The following is a 17,200-nucleotide window of genomic DNA, read 5'->3' on the forward strand; positions in this document are numbered from 1 at the left end:
CGTTAGCGCGGTGGCAGAGCACTCCTGGCTGGCGTTTGGAAGCTGGATAGGCAGCTGCACCTTCGCCAGTTACTGCCACTGTATTCACTCTGACTAACTGCTTCAGAATGTGGAGTTAATAAACATTCCACAGCGTTATTTCCACTTATTTTGCCACTGACGGAACAGTTTTGTTCTCATGCCTCTGTGCTGGAAGGTTGGAGAGTTCAGTACACAACTCCAGGAAGATGGTGCCACCACTCTGATATGATTTGCAATCTAATACCATCGTTCGCTGTTGATTCCACAGGCTCAGAAGTGCTTTTTAATTCATCGTTTTTGATGTCATGTCACTTTTCCCTTCTACTCTTTCTTTTGGCTTCTCATTTTACTGCTGTGTTAAAGTTCCTGAAATAGTCTGCTGATTTCTTTAATATTTCATGTAAAATATATGTAAAAACTCCACTGATCTACTCAAAAGCAATAGTTTGGAACAAAGCAGAAGGGAATGTTGGGAGTGGAGGCAGGGGTAAAGATTACTGGATCAAATGGAGAACTGTGGGACTTTGTAAAAGCAAGGTCTCTCTCTCCTCTGGGGAAACTTTCCATATTCCAGAAGCAGCGTGGCAACCAGTTCTGCTGGAGAAACGAGTGGCATGGAAAAGCCTATTTTGGCAGTACTGCTAGTGGGCTGCAAAGCAGTTGGGATGTCAGCAGCATTTGGAAGGTGCCCCTGTTTCAGGGACAGCTTTCTGATGCAAATACGGCTTAAGATACTTTAAGTTCTGTGCCCGTTTATGCACATTTACTTGGTAACTTCTGTTATACATGCAATATATTTACAGTTGTGGTCCCTTGAGTAGTTTGTGTCCTGTAGTTTAGAAGTAACCTGTAAAACCTAGCTTTTTACTTTTCTTTTTTAATAACAAATAATAAATCTTCGTATAAGTCATGCAAGTGTAGGAGATCAGTCTTAAAATCTGTCTTGGTAAAAAGAGAAAATGTCAAGCTGAACAAGCTGTCAAGCACTGCGCTCTTTTGGTTCTTAGGAACAGTTTTGAGCACACTGGGATTTCAGGATGTCAGCAATGCATTGAAATATATTCAAAAAAGGCGTGGTGTGCATTTCATGATTGATTTTTTTTTTCAAGACTACTGGCCTATTACATTTCAAGTAATTGTACACATACGGTTTGAGATATGTACTAAAGCAAACTGGTGTTGATGGTATTTATGGTGTAGGTATATCATCCTGGCCAGAAACACCAAGAGTCAGACTTGGATAAGTGAAAGAACACTGGAAGAAATGCCGTGACATTTGAACTGACGTGTGAAACATCTGTTGGCCTTCTTTAGTCTGGTATTTGTTTGCAGAGCATCAGTTTAGCCACTAAGGAGATGGAGATGGTGGTCAGCTAGCTTTTATGCTTAGTAACTACTGGGAGGGCATCATGGTCCCTGGCGCCAAAGATGGCAGCGTTTTAAAGTGAAGGGTATGTTGAGTTAATACCGTGTTTTACATGGAGATACCTACAGTTACTGGTGTGCTTGGACATCTTATCTTCATTTTCAAGTTACTTTTTTTGAATTTATTTACCGGGGCGGAATATAAGGTACGTGCTGAAACCTTGTGGCATGTTGGGATGACAGATGACCGAAGTATCTGCAAGTTCTGCCTAAGGTGCGGTGTATTCAGAGCAGTCTCAGGTGTGTGCTTGCAGGCTCAGCTGTGCTGGCTGTCAGTACCGGTTCGGTTGTTCCAATTGCTAACAAAGAACGGTCATTTTTGTGGCAGTAGAAATAAAACTAAAGAACTCTTAGAAATAATTGGGGGTTTTGTGTTTTTCCCTTAACTTACACAATCAGTTGGAGCAAAATTAGAATTGGTCTTTTGGGAAGGACTGGGGTGGGGGAGGTAGGGGGAATGTGTACATATTCCATGCAAAACTGGAGCACAAAAAGAACAGCTGTCCACCAGACTTTTTTTTTTGTAGAATGTTCCGTAATTCCAGTGAGGACTTGATTCAGAGCATTATACCGCTTTTATGAGACATCATTTAGGTAGTTACATATGGTGTTCAGTTGCTAAGGTAGTTTGTTTCCCCAGTTCTAGTAAAACTTGAATTATTAAATACTTTCTAGTTTAAAAACAAGAATTAAATGCTTATTCACAGCTCTTTTTTTTTCATATGTAGTTTTCATTACTGCATATGTGATTTCTTCTTCCAGAAAATGTAAAGCATCGCAATAGGTCACTGTCATGTCCAGAACGCTGTCCCGAAACATTGCCTCTAAGTTATCTAACAAATTGAGGTTGCTCATGACAGTTTCTTTTTTTGGTGTTTTCTCAGAGTCTTGATTAATTTTGAATGTGTAAACTCAACTTCTGGATTAAGAACATTTTCCAGCTGACCTGGTTTGTTAATACTACAGAAAGTTTTTGCTTTCTTTTTAACAAAGCTTTAGGTACTTTACAGCTCATGAGAGAATATGAGACTGCAAATCTCGTTGCTCTTTGGTCTTTATACTTTGTCTGCATAAGTGCATGCTGTGCTTCTCCTAAATGAGAAATAAAACAGCTTTGTCAGCTGAGAACTTTATCTAGCTTTTAAAATCAGGTGTTTAAAAGAATTGTCAGGCTTTTCATTCTTCTGCTAAATGGAACAATTTGTCGTCTTCAAGGGATGAATCATTTTTCTTTTTCAATGTTAATCATTCTTGCTGTGTTATAAAAGCCTTTAAAGATAGATGCTATGGTAGTGTTTAAGCAGTAAACATCCCCTCACTGTATCTTACCAGTAAGATTTGGTATTAGCTGGCATTTTCTTCTGAAGTGTTATATTTTCCATTTGTATTAATCCTATAAAATCTAATGTTATGAGCAAAAGTTGTGATTGGTACATCTGTCTTGGTCCAAATTTTGTCCAAGATTGAAAGTTTCCTCTGTTCTTTAAGCTTTTTTATATATTTAAAGTTAGTGATGTGTCTGGATAGATAGTTGCTTCTTAAATGTTCATGTCCTTTTTTTACCTATGGATTTGTTCAAGCGAAGGGCTTAAATCTTGCTGCCTCGATGAAAACACAGTTTGTTTTCATTTCTTTGGAGAATTCTGGAAGATGAAGATGGTAATCTTTGTATTTTTCAGCACAACTTGCAATTTAGCCCATAGTTAGGCAGGAATCTGTATTTTGGGTGCCTTTCTAGTTAAAAGTGTTTTCTAAGAACCATCTCACGTTATTTGTTTTCATATGCAATGATTTTCAAAATTTGCCATATTTCTGTGATTTATACGTGCATTTTAAATGCCCTTCCACCAAAATGGGGCATGTATGTGTACAACTACCTTAGTAATTATAATATTAAATGGCATTCCAGACTTCAAAAGAATGTCATCTTTGTGCAGAATGTAAGAAAAAGACATGGCAATAACTAGACTGCTAGTCTTGTCAAAATTATTCAGACAAAGCAGATTTTTTAGAAGATAAGTTTGTGAGAGATGTTTGTAACACTGAACATCAGTCTGGCTTGGTCCTTGGAAAATTTTAACATATTTTGTAGTGAGAACATAGTTTTAAACTTGACTTTCTGGAAAAGTACTGCTTTTGCAATGGAGGAATGCAATTTTAAATATAAGACTTGCTAGAAAGAAGTAATCAGAGCTGTGGATTTGTGCTGCCATTTGACTATCAGTTGCTGGCCATCATGGCTACAGTGAGTATCTTCTGGCAAAGTATACAGGCGTGGTGTTCCTGCCATCCCATCCCAAAGCATAATACTTTAAACACTTGAGACCTTCTCTGTGTTCTGTACACACCAAAAAATCCCCCCACTGCGTACTTGCCATGCTTTCCCCAGGTTCACTGTTGGCTTGGCTCTGTCAGTCCCTTCAGACTCCCTGACCCTGGACTGGATTTCATGATTCTTATCTTCCGTGAATAGGACAATTTATGGTGACGGGAAAAGTATTCTTTGGACTGACATAATCTGATTTGACACAGCAATTCCTACAGTTCCACCTGAAACTTACCTGTGTTTAGATGCACTGAGCTGGTACATGGTTCCTTTTTTCTTACGGTTTCTTTACAGCTTCAGCAGTGAAGGAGCTGGGCGCCAGGCGGCAGCGGTTCAGGTAGTAAAAATGTACCAAGACAAGGGCCAGTGGGCAAGCAGCTTGGACTGCAGATCTAAGAAACTTGCAAGTTACTTCTCATTTTGTATAGAAGTCATTCCATCCAAGGATAGCATAGCCAGGATTTTTAAATCCAGTTTTAAAGCTTGAGTTGTAGAACTCTGGTACAGTTACGTATTCAAAGACATAGTTTTTTACAAGTCAACTTTGTAACAAAATGTCCTTGCTTTCTCTTAAGGTCTGCAAGTCTCCTCAAAACTATTATTTTAGGATGTTTTGAAGGTACTACTTACCTTTTTATTATTATCATTATTATTATTATTTCTACATCATTTCTCTTGTGCAACAATATACATTGGCAGAGTCATCGGTAGAAAATAGCACAAGATCAGGAAGAAAAATTATTTGCTGCTGCCGCCCTCAAACAGCAACAGCCAAGTGAGGCCTCTGGAAGGATAAGAAATGCCCCAAATCCATCTGTTTAGCAGAGGAGTGAAGACAAATGCCACATCTTCCATCCTCCTGAAGTCACCCGGGGTGTGATGGGAGTCACCTGTGTGCTGGGTGAAGCTGCCCAGTGGAGCACCTTCATCATCATGGGTCACACACCTTTCCTTTCTGTTACAGCATCAGAAAAAGAAATTGAATAGATCTTTGACTGTTATCAAACTTCCATATTTGCTATTTCTGCTCACTCCTTGCTTGCAAGCTCTCACTTGAGTTTCCCTTATTTGAAAAAGGTATTTCATTTACTTCTACCGTATTTCCAGCAGAGTACTGGCAAGGTGTAGGTCTTTGACATTTAGTTTGATAAACACAGGGCAGCTTTGACTTTCCCTCCATACATCTAAAGGTAAACAAAGAAATTAGAGGTGCATGTATGAAGGGCCAGATAGACCTGATTTCTTACAGCTCTCTCTTAGCTTTTGGGATTATCGGTGTAAAAGCGGTGGATAGGCAGTGTAAAATCTTTTGGTCCATGTTCATATACAGAGTTTTTCTTCTTGATAAAGCAGGTGTGGCATCAGTGGGAACAGAGGGTAGTTGTGAGGTGTATTTTAACTTGTGCTAAGATAAGCTGCTTTTAGGAAAAATTCTTAAACATCAGTAGAGAAATACTCATGTGGCTTCTTTCCATGTCCTTTGCCATTCACAGAAATACAGGGACTGTGTGGTTTCCTGGTGTTTATCTCTTTCTGAAGGTTGAATGCCACTTCAAAGAGAACATAATCTTTTGAAGCTTAGCGGAGTAGCTCATGAGTATGATTTGCTTTTAATGATGATTTCAGCAGTTCCAGACTTGTCCAAGCAAATTAGCATGTTCTTAGAGGAGTATCAAATCCCATGCTAACTTTTCAGATGCAAAAGCCAAACAATTATTTAACGAAATGTGGAAACACTTTGATAGCTTTGTCTTCATCGATTAGCATAAGCAGGCAATGTGGTTAGAATGTGGTTCTGTATGTTCCATTCCATTCATACTGTATTATTTGGGAATATACTTCTTTAGAGTTATATATCTATCAAGGAACATTCTGTATAATAGTGTAAATGTAAAATACGTATTGTATAGAGGTTTTTTTACTATATGTTACAATACCATAAAACATCTATGCCTTTAATTTCATAAAACAACACTTTTTTCATAATGCAGTTTCTTGTTTACAGCTGTTCATGCTGTTAGAATGAAGTGCAAACACCCTCAGATGTGACTGTATCACTTATGTGAGTCATATGTATACCTGAAGTTGAATGTAGACTGAATATATTTAAGTTGGATAGAATGTTGCTAGAGCTGTTACAGAAACTACATTTAAGACATTGGGGTTTAATTTGAATTTTCAAGGGGGAGGTCAAGGAAAGTTGAAGTATATTCTTAACAGTTACTGAAGTGCAATCCAATAATTATGAAAGATTGATAATGCAGAAGAGTCTGTTAGAGGATACACTGACTTTCCACTCTTTGGCAGGTGGATGACATCTTAGGAGAAGGCAGTGATGAGAGTGATAGTGAAAAAAAAAAGTCAGAAGAAGAAGGTGAAAAACCTCAGATTAGTGCAACAGAGACTCTAGGAATGAAAGCAGATCAGAGACCTGGATCATCATCATCGTCATCATCATCATCATCAAGTGAAAGAAGCTTAACAGGCAGTGTACCCAGGTATGAGTTTTTCAAATATAAAAAGAAGCGTTAGTGATGTTTCGTTGTGCTTGTGCTATTCAGCATGCTTTTTGGCAACTCAGTCTTTCTATCATTGTAAGCCTCTGCATGCAGGTAATGTTTTTGTAACCCTGTGAAACTGTTGTGCTTTCCTCCACAATGTTTTGGGATTGATGTAAGGAAATGGTCATAGAGAATGTCTGTTGGGAGCCAGGGTATCGCCTCCTTTGGAAAAAATGAAGACCACTGGACTGTGCTTATTTTAAAGTAGGCTTGATCCCAAGTCAGGTGTAGGACCAGGTACTCTGCAGTGTTCCTTGAAGTAAAATAAAGCATGGCTTTGGAAAGCTGTTTTCTCATCCGGGATTTTTGAGATCCTTTTACATGGGATATGCATAAAAATGAAGTTGTTGAGAATGTTTTCTACTTAGGCAGAAATTTAAACTTGCTAGTCTCTTCTGCAAAATTTATTTCAGTGTCCAAGCATCAGCTGTTAAATGATGACTATCAACCAATTTGCTAGTAATCTAGAACTTCATAAAATAAATGCTAATTTTAAAAATGCTAAGGAATGTTCTCAGTCTGTAGCCCCTTAACAGTTTTTAAGCCCAACAATATGTGGAGAATGATGTAAGATTATAGCCATTTTAATTTAGATTTGCTGGGATCATCTCCTGTACCACAAAGTACTAAACGTGCAAACAGGACTCAGATGTGCATTGCAGTTTGTTTTGCTCTCATAACTGGGCTCTCTTCTCAGTCATACAAATTTAAGCTCTAACAGTTTTTCCTTGATGGAGGATAATATAAGTAGTAGGACCGAAGCAACTTCTTTATGTTATTTTAACTTTTGTGAGCTTTTTACTAGCACACAAAGAATTTATGAGAAAATACAAAACCCACCACCGAATGTGATTATAGAAACATTTGTGAGGAGGTCCTGATGGGGTAGCAGTGTTGCTGTGTGCTGGGGGTTATTGGAGAAAGAGCCACACGGGAAGCTTGTGCTGGCCTTTTACTTCATTGTGGGTATTCCTAATCAGTGAGCATCTTCAGAAAAATGTCAGTCTAACAGGTATGAGAATTTAATCTCTCACTAATAGCTAGAAGAAAAATTCCCTCCCAAATAAAGTTTGGACTGGGAGAGGCAAGCCAGTGATGATTTTTAGAATACCCTTTGAAGCAGCAAGGCATGGTGGCGGCTCGTTGCTGTTCATTCACCCTGATGCTGTGATGTTTTGTTGTGTAGCAAATGCACCAAATTCTGAAAGGCAAAAGTCAGAAAGAATCCGATGGGGGAATATTGCTTAGGGTGATTGCTAAATACTATTTCCCTTGTATGCTTTACAAAGGTAGAGCAAGTACATTTGTAATTAACTTTTGCTCTATATGGGTAAGTTCATAAGTGAGCTTGGCACCACTTCTGCATTCAGAAGCCATGTAGAGGTAGTAGTGTCACTGCTAGAATGAAGTCTTGAGTGGCTGCTTAAGTAACTTTTCTGGTTTTGACCTTTTTACCTCTTAAGAGTTTCCCTGTCAGTTTGTTAAATTGCATCCAGGGTTGAACCTGAATGAAGTGCTGGAAAACCTGCTTGCGAAGTGCTGGTTCAGGTGCTGACCCAGTGCTGCTGCGCAGGAAATTCTGCTTGCTGGAAAAGAGCCTCTGCCCATCATCCTAATTCCATTTGAAGTCTGAAATGTTAAATTGCTGGTTTTGTGGTCAGTCGGTGTTGTGTGCGCTAAAAAGATACCGTACCAGAGGGGTAATGTAAGAGCAGTTGTTAAACAGCAGGATTACAATCTCCAGGAGCTTGGTCCACTCCCAACATGGATACTAGCTACAGTTTCTGGAGCCACACTGCTAAAAGCTAAGGGCTGCACAAGCATATGCGTCCCAACAGCACCTGAGGCTTCTGCTCTGAGAATTGGAGTCTTTGGGCTGTTGGGAGCATAATGGGGCTGAAATTGTGTTTAATAACTTTCCATTATTTCTGCTCTGTCATCTAGCCTGAAGCTATGAGTTATTTGTTACTGTGAAAATCATCATCTCTTGCCATGTTAAGAAAAGTTTTTGTGTTGTAAAGGCCAGTCCAGACTGTTTGTTATGTAAAACTGCCCTGGACCAGCTGTTTAAATCATTATTTCTCAATTGGCTGGGATCACCCTGATGTCCAGATTTTAGTGATTACTGTTTCCAGAAAGCAAAAGATGAACGAGGGGAAGGCAGTGCAGATACGATCCTGTACTCTGGTATTCTGGCTGAGCTTGTGCCCAGCAGAGCTGAGGGCTGCAAAGCCTGTGGGTTTGTGCTGAGCGATGCTCCACTGCTCCGTTACACCTTCCCAGTGTTACTGGCGCGGGGACCATAGCGCTTGACACGGCGGAAATCTAGCACTTCTGCCTGATGTCAGGCTTCAGTCTTGAGATCTATGGAACACCTGGATCATTTCAGTCATTGGTGCTACCTCTAATATTTTGAGGGCTAGAGGAAAAAAAAAAATCTTTGAGAAATCTGATGGCTGCTAGGGGCAGGGAAATGCATGATCTTTCCTACATCCATTTACTTTTATGACTTTTGGTAGGTACCATGCCATTAGCTTGCAATTTGACAGCCTACAGTTGTTTCAAAATCCTAGCTTCTCATGCAGCTTAATGAAATGCTTGCCTTTATCTCATGAATGTTATGTTAAAAGGGTATGGCATGGACCAAACGATGAATGTGAGTTTCATACTGTCTAAAAAAGATGAAATAGAAATTAGTAAATCAAAAAAACATAGTTTATACTATTCACATTTGATCAGCCCGCTGCGATTATGACTTGCATAACAATAAAATGCATTTGTGGCTTACCTTTCTTCAGAAAATCTAAGGGAGGTAGACAAGTTTTTATTTTTAAATAGGCTTGATCTTTGTGTAAATAGAGATGCTTCTTTAATTTTTTTTAAATAAAAGTACTGCTATTTAGAGCTCCAATTCAGCTTTTGTTGAAGCAAACAGGAGCCTGACTTCAGCAGGAGGTGGACTTGAGCCCCACACAGAGTTCTAAAATTTTCTGCTTAGAATAAATTTCCACTTAATGCAGTTGAAACATGTCACACGTGAAATTTATTGCTGTAAGTTATGAATCAGGAGTTACAAATCATGAAAGTGAACAGGTGTTTTTAATAATTGTTAGCAGCAATTAATGCTATATAATATGAAAAGGCTTTTGAGACTAGTACAAATGGAATTTGTTCATAAGAGAAAACTGAATGCTTTGCTTCCGTACCTCTTGTTGCACAGGTATATACTGTGGTATCTGATTTGTTGAGGTATTTCAAGCTTTCAGATGTCGGTGCACAGTTGCTTTATTTTTCTAGTGCATCTTGATCACACTCTGCTGTGTCCACCAAGACTCGAGTGGTAGTTAACACATCTGCGGTTCTCATAGTTCCCCTTATCTTAAACTTGTTAAGTTGTTGCCATAATAATATGTATTGAACAAATATATTCCATGTTAGTATGCTTTAATATTGGTCTTTGTAGGAAAAGGAGAAAATCAGGTGAAAGGCTGTTGCAGTCTCAAAAGAATGTATTTGGTAGAAGGATGAACAGGCATGTGAATGCTGTTGAGAAAATCAGCCAAGCAATATGCCAGAGGTTGAGGTTTAGCCTCTTTCAGTTTGTAGATCCTGGCAATTTCTAGTGGAGATGTGAAGCCCTGTGTAAGTGTGCTGTGTGTCTATTGACTTGCCTGTTTTCTGATGCAGAGCAGACTTTGAAAATAATTAACGAAATACTTCATTTGTATTACTGAAGCTAGGAAATTGAGAGCACTTCACTTAATAAATTGAAATCTTAAAGAACTGGGGCAACAAAACAGGAATTGCAGATGTGCCATCTCTATTGCTGTCTTCCAGTGGCATGGCATATAGCTGTGGCATGTGGTCTTCTATCATACACTTAAAATTTCTCTTAACATATTGGAAGTATTCAACAATAAGTGGGAGTCAGCAGAAAAGAAACAAATCACATAATGGTGGTTAAGTTATGAGTACTTATGTTGGTGAGATGCTGGACTGATTGGATGAACCCTTCCGTCTCTGTGCTCATATGTCTTAGGGCAGGCTTTGCAGTCGGATTCTGATTCTTGAGGGAAAAGGCATGATAGGAACCTTCAGATTTTGGAAGGCTGGCTCGTGCAGCCAACACGCTGGCATCCAGCACCTCTTCACGTGCCTCACTTGTGCCTGTGGAGTTGGGGTGCAGGGTGCTTTATAAACAGTGGGAAATGAGCCCAGCAGTGGCACTGAAGTAAAAAATAATGCAGTTTGTTTACCTAGGCTGTAACATTAGTTTTCCTAGAATGAATATGTTGTATTTTTTAATAGCTTCTAAGTAGGAAACTGAACTGTTGTAGCAGTATTCTATTTGCTGTTAATAGTCACTGTGATATGAGGAGTCTTCCTTGGAGGTCTCCAGTTTCTAATAACCCTAAGGACTTGTTGAACTGTGGGAAGTTGCAGGGAAGTAAAGGATGGTGGCGGCTGCTTCGTGGGAAGAACTATTTTGGTGTCGGGACCATCGAAGGCTCCCAGGTCTGGTGCAGGAACTCCTCCCTGAAGCCCAGGCTGGAGGCAGCTTGCTGGCTTTGCATCCCTCTGTTGCCAAAGCCTGGTGCACAGCATGCCCGTGGGCTTCTGCAGGTCGCTGTGTGGCAAGGGGCAGTTTTCTGGTGTGGGGAGCTGGGTGGGGGGTTTCTTCTGTTTTTTGCACAGGTTGGCCACCAACATGAAAGACCTGAGAGTGAGTGGGAATGAAGGAGGAAGGCTGCAGGCCTGAAACAGATTGATACAGTGGTGCAGTGCAGTCTTTGAATGGGTTTATTTTAGTTCTGAAAGGTTATCTGAAGTATGCTCATAAACCACACTTCTGTCTGTATCTACTGTTGGATATTAGGTAGAACAGTTAACTTTATTTAGACTTCATGTACATCAGGCAGGTTCGGTCACCTATTCACAGAAAACCTGTGTGGATTTCTCATTTTCATAGGTTTTGTTCAGGTTCCCAGTGTGTCCTGTTTTTCTTTTTTTAATAAACTTCCTTCTGAACGCTGTGAATTCACAGTGCAGAGGCCAGTGCCTTTACAGTGTTTGGTCCCAGTCTTGGTAATTTCAGCTTGTGTAAATCTGATGTAAGGGCTAATGGTTGCTCTACTGAGAATTTCTTAACTTTGGAATGGAAATTTCAGTACTTGTGTTGAGACGTGTTTTTCAGCTTAAGAAGGAAGTATTCTCCTCTGAATAACTAGTGATAAGAAATCTAATAACTTGAAGTGATTATCTAATCTATTAGCAACAAAATTTTGCTTGCAGGATTTAAACTTCCTGTACAAAAGTATAGCTCAGTGACATGTTTTCTTTAGCAAAATTTCTTACTGATAATTTCTGTATCGATTCTGAGTAGTTATATTTTTGACTGATGAAGAAATCATTATTTTAAGAACAAATAGGTAATTTATAAAAGTTGTATATGAAATGGTTCTTTATGCTTAGACTTCAGCTTGTTTGCAAAACATTGAAAATGCCTTCTGCTTTTGTACATTCACACTGTGAGTTTCTGATACATGTTTCTTAAATTCAATAAGGAGGTATTTTAAGGTACTGTGCTACAGAGTGGCATTGATCTGAAGTCTTTCAGGGAGCCTCCATTCTGTGAAACTCTGTGAAACTTTGAACTCTGGTTGAAGTAAAGCAAATTATTTTACGCTTTTTTTGGCTATATGATCAGAAAAAGTCTGCATATTAAACCTGCCATTTGAGTGCTTCCAAAACAGGTTTTGTCGATTTGTCTATTCTTTGTTGTCTTAACAGATAAGAGTAGTGGTTTAATTTAAGATACAGCTGTATTACATGATTCATGACATAAGGTAAAACTTCAACTTTCTATACAGACAGTGTAGGAACATGTAGGAACAGTGATGTTTTGATTATTTTGTGTTGTGTTTTTCAAATACAATAGCACTTCTTTTCAACAGCCACTCTTCCAGAAAACAGATACTCTAGTTTTGCTTTCTTTCATGCTGCCAGAAAAGAATGCTGCAAACTCCTGTGCAAAGTTTTGTTGATGACTCCTTTTATCGGAATTGAACCAGTATATTCACTGTCACTACAACTTTCTTCCAGTTCCCAATTTTGAGACACACAGCTTTGAGAATCTTGAGACCTAAATTTTTACAGCTCAGTGCTTCCCAGGCTGTCAGCTTTGCATTTGTTATTTATAGTCATCTGAAATCTTTTCAAAAAACAATTTCAGTGACAGTCTATTCAGAATATATTAAGGAACTAACTGGTATATGGTCAAAGTCTTGTTGAAAGTACCTTTAATAGCCAACGGTATATCTCAAATACGGCTGGCAAAGTAACTGTAGAAATTCAGGTGTTTTGCCACAGAATGGTCGTCCTCTCTTTTCTTATCCAAGCAACCCATTGCATTGTTTCATGAGTAAAGTCTTAATGTTATTACACTGTACAGTCTTCCAGAATTCCTCTCTAAATGATGCAAGTATACTTTGATTTGGTATTTACAATATAGAGAAGCTGAAGATCAGAATTTAGGAATACTGGTGGTTTAAATTTGCCCTGTCCTGCCTCCTGGAGCAATCTGCCCGCTAAAGAGCCTCTCGGTAAGGTCTGCTGAGACAGAACACGTTCTGTGAAGTTAATTTTAAGAATGAAATCTTTGATTAGCTCCTTTCCCTTGAAGTAGATTTTCAGTAAAGGGACACCTGGTGGTGGCTAACCGCTAAATGAGAAGGGGCATCAGTACTTCTGTATGTGGTGAAGGCTTGGATGTTCAAGAAAACATTGCGCTTCATTCTGGAGCGGACAAATCCTAAAGCAAACAATTACTTGCCATTGTAGGTAACTGGAAAATTTTGTTTGTCTGAAGAAAAAAATAACTTCATCTTGCTCTCATTGATACATCTTCTCCCAAGTAATTCCTTCTCACATTTAACCTGAATCTCTGTGATAGGTGTTTATTCTGAACTACTGAAGTTTCTGGAGCAGTGGAGTTTAGTCATGCGTAATAGCAAAGCCCTTTTGTAAGCCTCCTGTTCAGATGTCTCTCTGAGAACTGGATTTAGTTACTGGAATTGGCCTGAGCTGGAGTATCAGCCCATTTCTCAAACTGCCCTGTGGTTTTGGCTGTGGGCCTGCCATGTCAATGGCTGTGGGATTGAAGATGGGGTCCCTCAAAACTGATTACGTCTAGCTTTGGATCACAGAAGCGGCATTTCAGTTAAGTGTTGAACTAAGTTGAATCTTGCAGCTTGTTTGGGTGGTTTAAGATCTCTGCATGGAACTAAGATCCCTGGAAAACTTCAGAAAGCACATACAGCCTGTTTATTACAGGCAATGAGATAATGAATCCCCAATCAAAATATGTTTGATGGGAGCAGCAGATCATTATTGCTCCTTCACGTAATTTTGTAAATAAATGTGGTTTTCCTACTGCATTTTAGTGAGCATCTCTGTCCCATTTTAGTGAGATGCAGTATGTCTCCTCACCAAAGGAGAAAGCCCACTCACCCTTTGAAGACAATGAATAATCACTGAGTAGGGGGAAAAAACCAGACCTAAACTCTACAAAATTAGAGATCCTTGACAGGCAACCATCTCCTCTCCCACTTGTGGGAAAAGCTGATTTGCTTTGAGAATCTGCAGTGGTAGGTGGCATTTGTCAGCTTGAAGGTACTTCCCTGGAAATCCCTGTTCTTAAGGTAGAGCAAGTAAAGGAAGCTCAATATAGGTGATGTGATGGCTGCGATCTTATAGATTGTTACACTTCTGAAGTTTCAAGTTGTTGGGAGAAGTTTGAGTTTGTTCATAGAGAACAGCCCAAATTTGTCTCTATAACTATTACAGGGATTAGTCTAATCAGAATAAGAGATTAATATTAGTTTTATGTAACAGAAAATTAAAATTAAAAATTTTGCAAGGTTACCACAAGTACTTTTTTCTTGGGTCTAAAACATAACTCATATGGGTAGTACAGCACCTGGACGAGCTAGCGTGTTTCAGGTCTGTACCGTGCTCCTGTGAAGAGTTTATGTGGCTGTTCAGGGGGGCAATTTTGAGGCATTAAGATCTGAAATGGCCACCAACTTCCTTTTTCCCAAAAGTGTTGACTGAATTCCACTTGCAAGTGGAAATTTTTGTTGTTTCCTGGTGGTACAAATTTTTCCTGGTACGATGATTGTTCTTATAGTTACCAGAAGCAGAGTGTGTTTAAATGACTGCATTCCCTTGCATTTCTAATGCTTTGGAAGTAAACAGGCTCTTCATATGTAGTACACATAAGCAATTAAAACATTACTGCAGCTTCAGTTAGTTTTTTTTCCCAGAAGCAATGGTGAAACAGTCCAGACCGAAATCCAGGATCAGCTTTTAAAGGCGAGTGCTCCTGTTGGCAGCACATCTTGCTGTTTTCACATGAGCCGGCTGTTCTGCAGAATTTTAATGTCACTTCTGTTTGGAAGTGATTTCGTTGAAGGCTCGAAAAAGTAAGAAGGCTCTGGGCATGCAAAGCATAATTTGCTTTTGTACTTAAATGTCATTATTGAATCAGTGTCCACTGTGAACTTAAAGATCAGATTCCATTTAGGAATGTTTTACTTGAAAGCTCTCATGTTATCCAAAATTTCTACACAACAAAATTGATACTGGGACAGTAACGACTTTTGAAACCATTTTCATTAAATAAATTTGTTTACGCCAAAGGTGATTTCTTCCTTTTTTTTCCCCATTTTTTAACATTTCTAGTCCAGAATGCTCTGTCCTCTGTGCTGCGTTGAAGCAACAACTCATTTTCACTGTCAGCTAGAAAATTGTAGATCCTGGTTTCAGAGGGTTGAATCAATGAAACAAAAAAATAAAAGGTATTGATAGATCCTTACGTTAAACAATAACGTCAAAAACACACAAGAAATTAGTGTTTGATTGTTTATACTGTGGGGGTTTTTCGTAGCACAGAAATATTTTTCAGTTTGTGTACATTTTCTCACACAGAAAACTTGATATTGAAGTATCTATATTGTATCTATCCCCCTCTTCGCCCCACGTATTCACACTGTTTGACTAATATGTTAGAATCAGAATATTCCTAATTACTTTTATTTAGAGTTGTAATGAAATACTTACGGATATAAAATGAACTGCTGATGTGCCCACAGGTGTCTTGTAAAAATGTATTGGAGTGGTGTGAAGATGTAGGCAGCAAAGAGTTACTGCGTGATTATTAAACTGCAGCCTGGTAACTATTTTTTTCATGTGGGGCATATATCTAAAATAACTTACCTAGCCTAAACATTTTGCTGTTGTACCAACCAGAAATCACGCTGCTGTAGTGCCTGTGAGCCTGTTACATGCAAAGTCCTTCTGGACTTACTCAGCCTCAAAAGGGCTAAGGGGAGCCGGGGCTGGACGGAGGCTGTGGTGGGTGGTGAGCTGTGATGGGAAGTGGTTTTCCTGCAGAAATGGTCTTCAGGTGGTATTTTAATAGGTGGGATCAGTAGTGTTCAGCTGCCTGACATTTTCTTCTTGCATAACTCCATTTTACTGGCTTGTAACTTTGCCAGAGAAACTGCTAGAGCTAAAATACTCTGAGGCTTGCTCTGTGCTTCACACTTCCTTGCTTTTGGAAAAATTAAGTAAAAAGGATTCAGCCATTTAACCCGCGGGAGGGGGACAAAATTGGTGGTGGTGGTCGGTAAAAAACCACACTAGCTTTCCAGTATTGAAAAACCGGTTTGTGGCTTGGTAACCCTTGGTTTTTGGAGTGCTGGACCTCACATGCCAGGTTCCGTATGTAGCAAGGACATGCCTGTGTGCCTTTCTCGATCCCTCTTGAAAATTGTCCAAACACGGCAAAGTTCCAAGGACGTGTGCTTCTCCCACCAGCTGTAGGGGAGTGTTAGCCCACCCTTATTCACATGTTATGTGATTAGTACAGTGCTTTATACCAAGTATTTCCTGCTCGAGAAACTAGAATGCTAACTATTCTGGATTACAGCATTTTAAAAGGCAGACATATCCTAAAAAAAACCAGGAGTCCCCTTCAGCTGTAATTGTTGCCTGATCAGGTTCAGATCCAGTTAGTGACCACCTTCAGGGGTTCATTAGGGTTGCTTCAGGCAGCTGGAGAGCATCCCATCAACACTTAACCACATTCCTTAAGTAGTAAGAGCATTATTTCTTTTAATGGTTGATACTTTTGTTTCAAATATACTGATATATATGTATATGAATATGTGGTTGATTCTCAGCTTTTTATCTTTGTGTGTGTCTTGCATTTCTGTTAAAACTGTCCTCTCCACATTTATGTGTATCTGAACCGGTCATTCTATCCCTGCCTCTCCTCAGAGAAAAATAGTTCGGGGAGATAGTTCATTTCACCAAGGTAAATCTCACCCTTTGGTACTACTTTTCTCTATTTTATGCACAAAAATCTCCTTTTAAGAGTAAACCATGCTAAGTATAACTGTACTTGAAAAACGTAGTTATATTCCATGCTTTGTTTTGTTTGAGTAGCTTTGGTTCACGAAAAGCGGATTGATTGAATGAAAATACTATCCAAGCTCTTAAGTAATTCCTTCCCTGTAGCAATCTTTGTGAGAAAGCTTCAGTACGTACTGGTGAGTTATTCCGAGTGTGTCTTTACTCGGTGATCTGTGGAGCTTTAACCAACATTTGAAATCAAGTGGATTTTTAAACAGAAAAGTTCAACAGTATTAGAATGTAATTGCAAATGTCTAGAGAAGTCACTGACAAACTCAACTGTTATAACACCATATTGGGAGCGTTTTATAATTGTCAGTGGAGAATTAAAAAATGCAGAAGGAAGAATCAAGAGAGCTGGAAATATTACTCTTAAAATAACATCTACTTG

At 39.1% G+C, this 17,200-nt stretch overlaps 1 protein-coding gene across 1 annotated transcript in view; it reads left to right on the top strand.

Annotated features, from left to right (window-relative positions):
- Positions 1-17,200, top strand: part of CTDP1 (CTD phosphatase subunit 1) — a 111,474-nt gene that overhangs the window by 71,127 nt on the left and 23,147 nt on the right. The window contains exon 12 of the mRNA XM_037379542.1: positions 6,080-6,270. Within this exon, the coding sequence (XP_037235439.1) occupies positions 6,080-6,270 (191 nt within the window). The remainder of the gene's footprint in view (positions 1-6,079; positions 6,271-17,200) is intronic.

Source organism: Falco rusticolus, chromosome 3 (genome assembly GCF_015220075.1).
Source record: "Falco rusticolus isolate bFalRus1 chromosome 3, bFalRus1.pri, whole genome shotgun sequence".
Classification (NCBI taxonomy): Eukaryota; Metazoa; Chordata; class Aves; order Falconiformes; family Falconidae; genus Falco; species Falco rusticolus.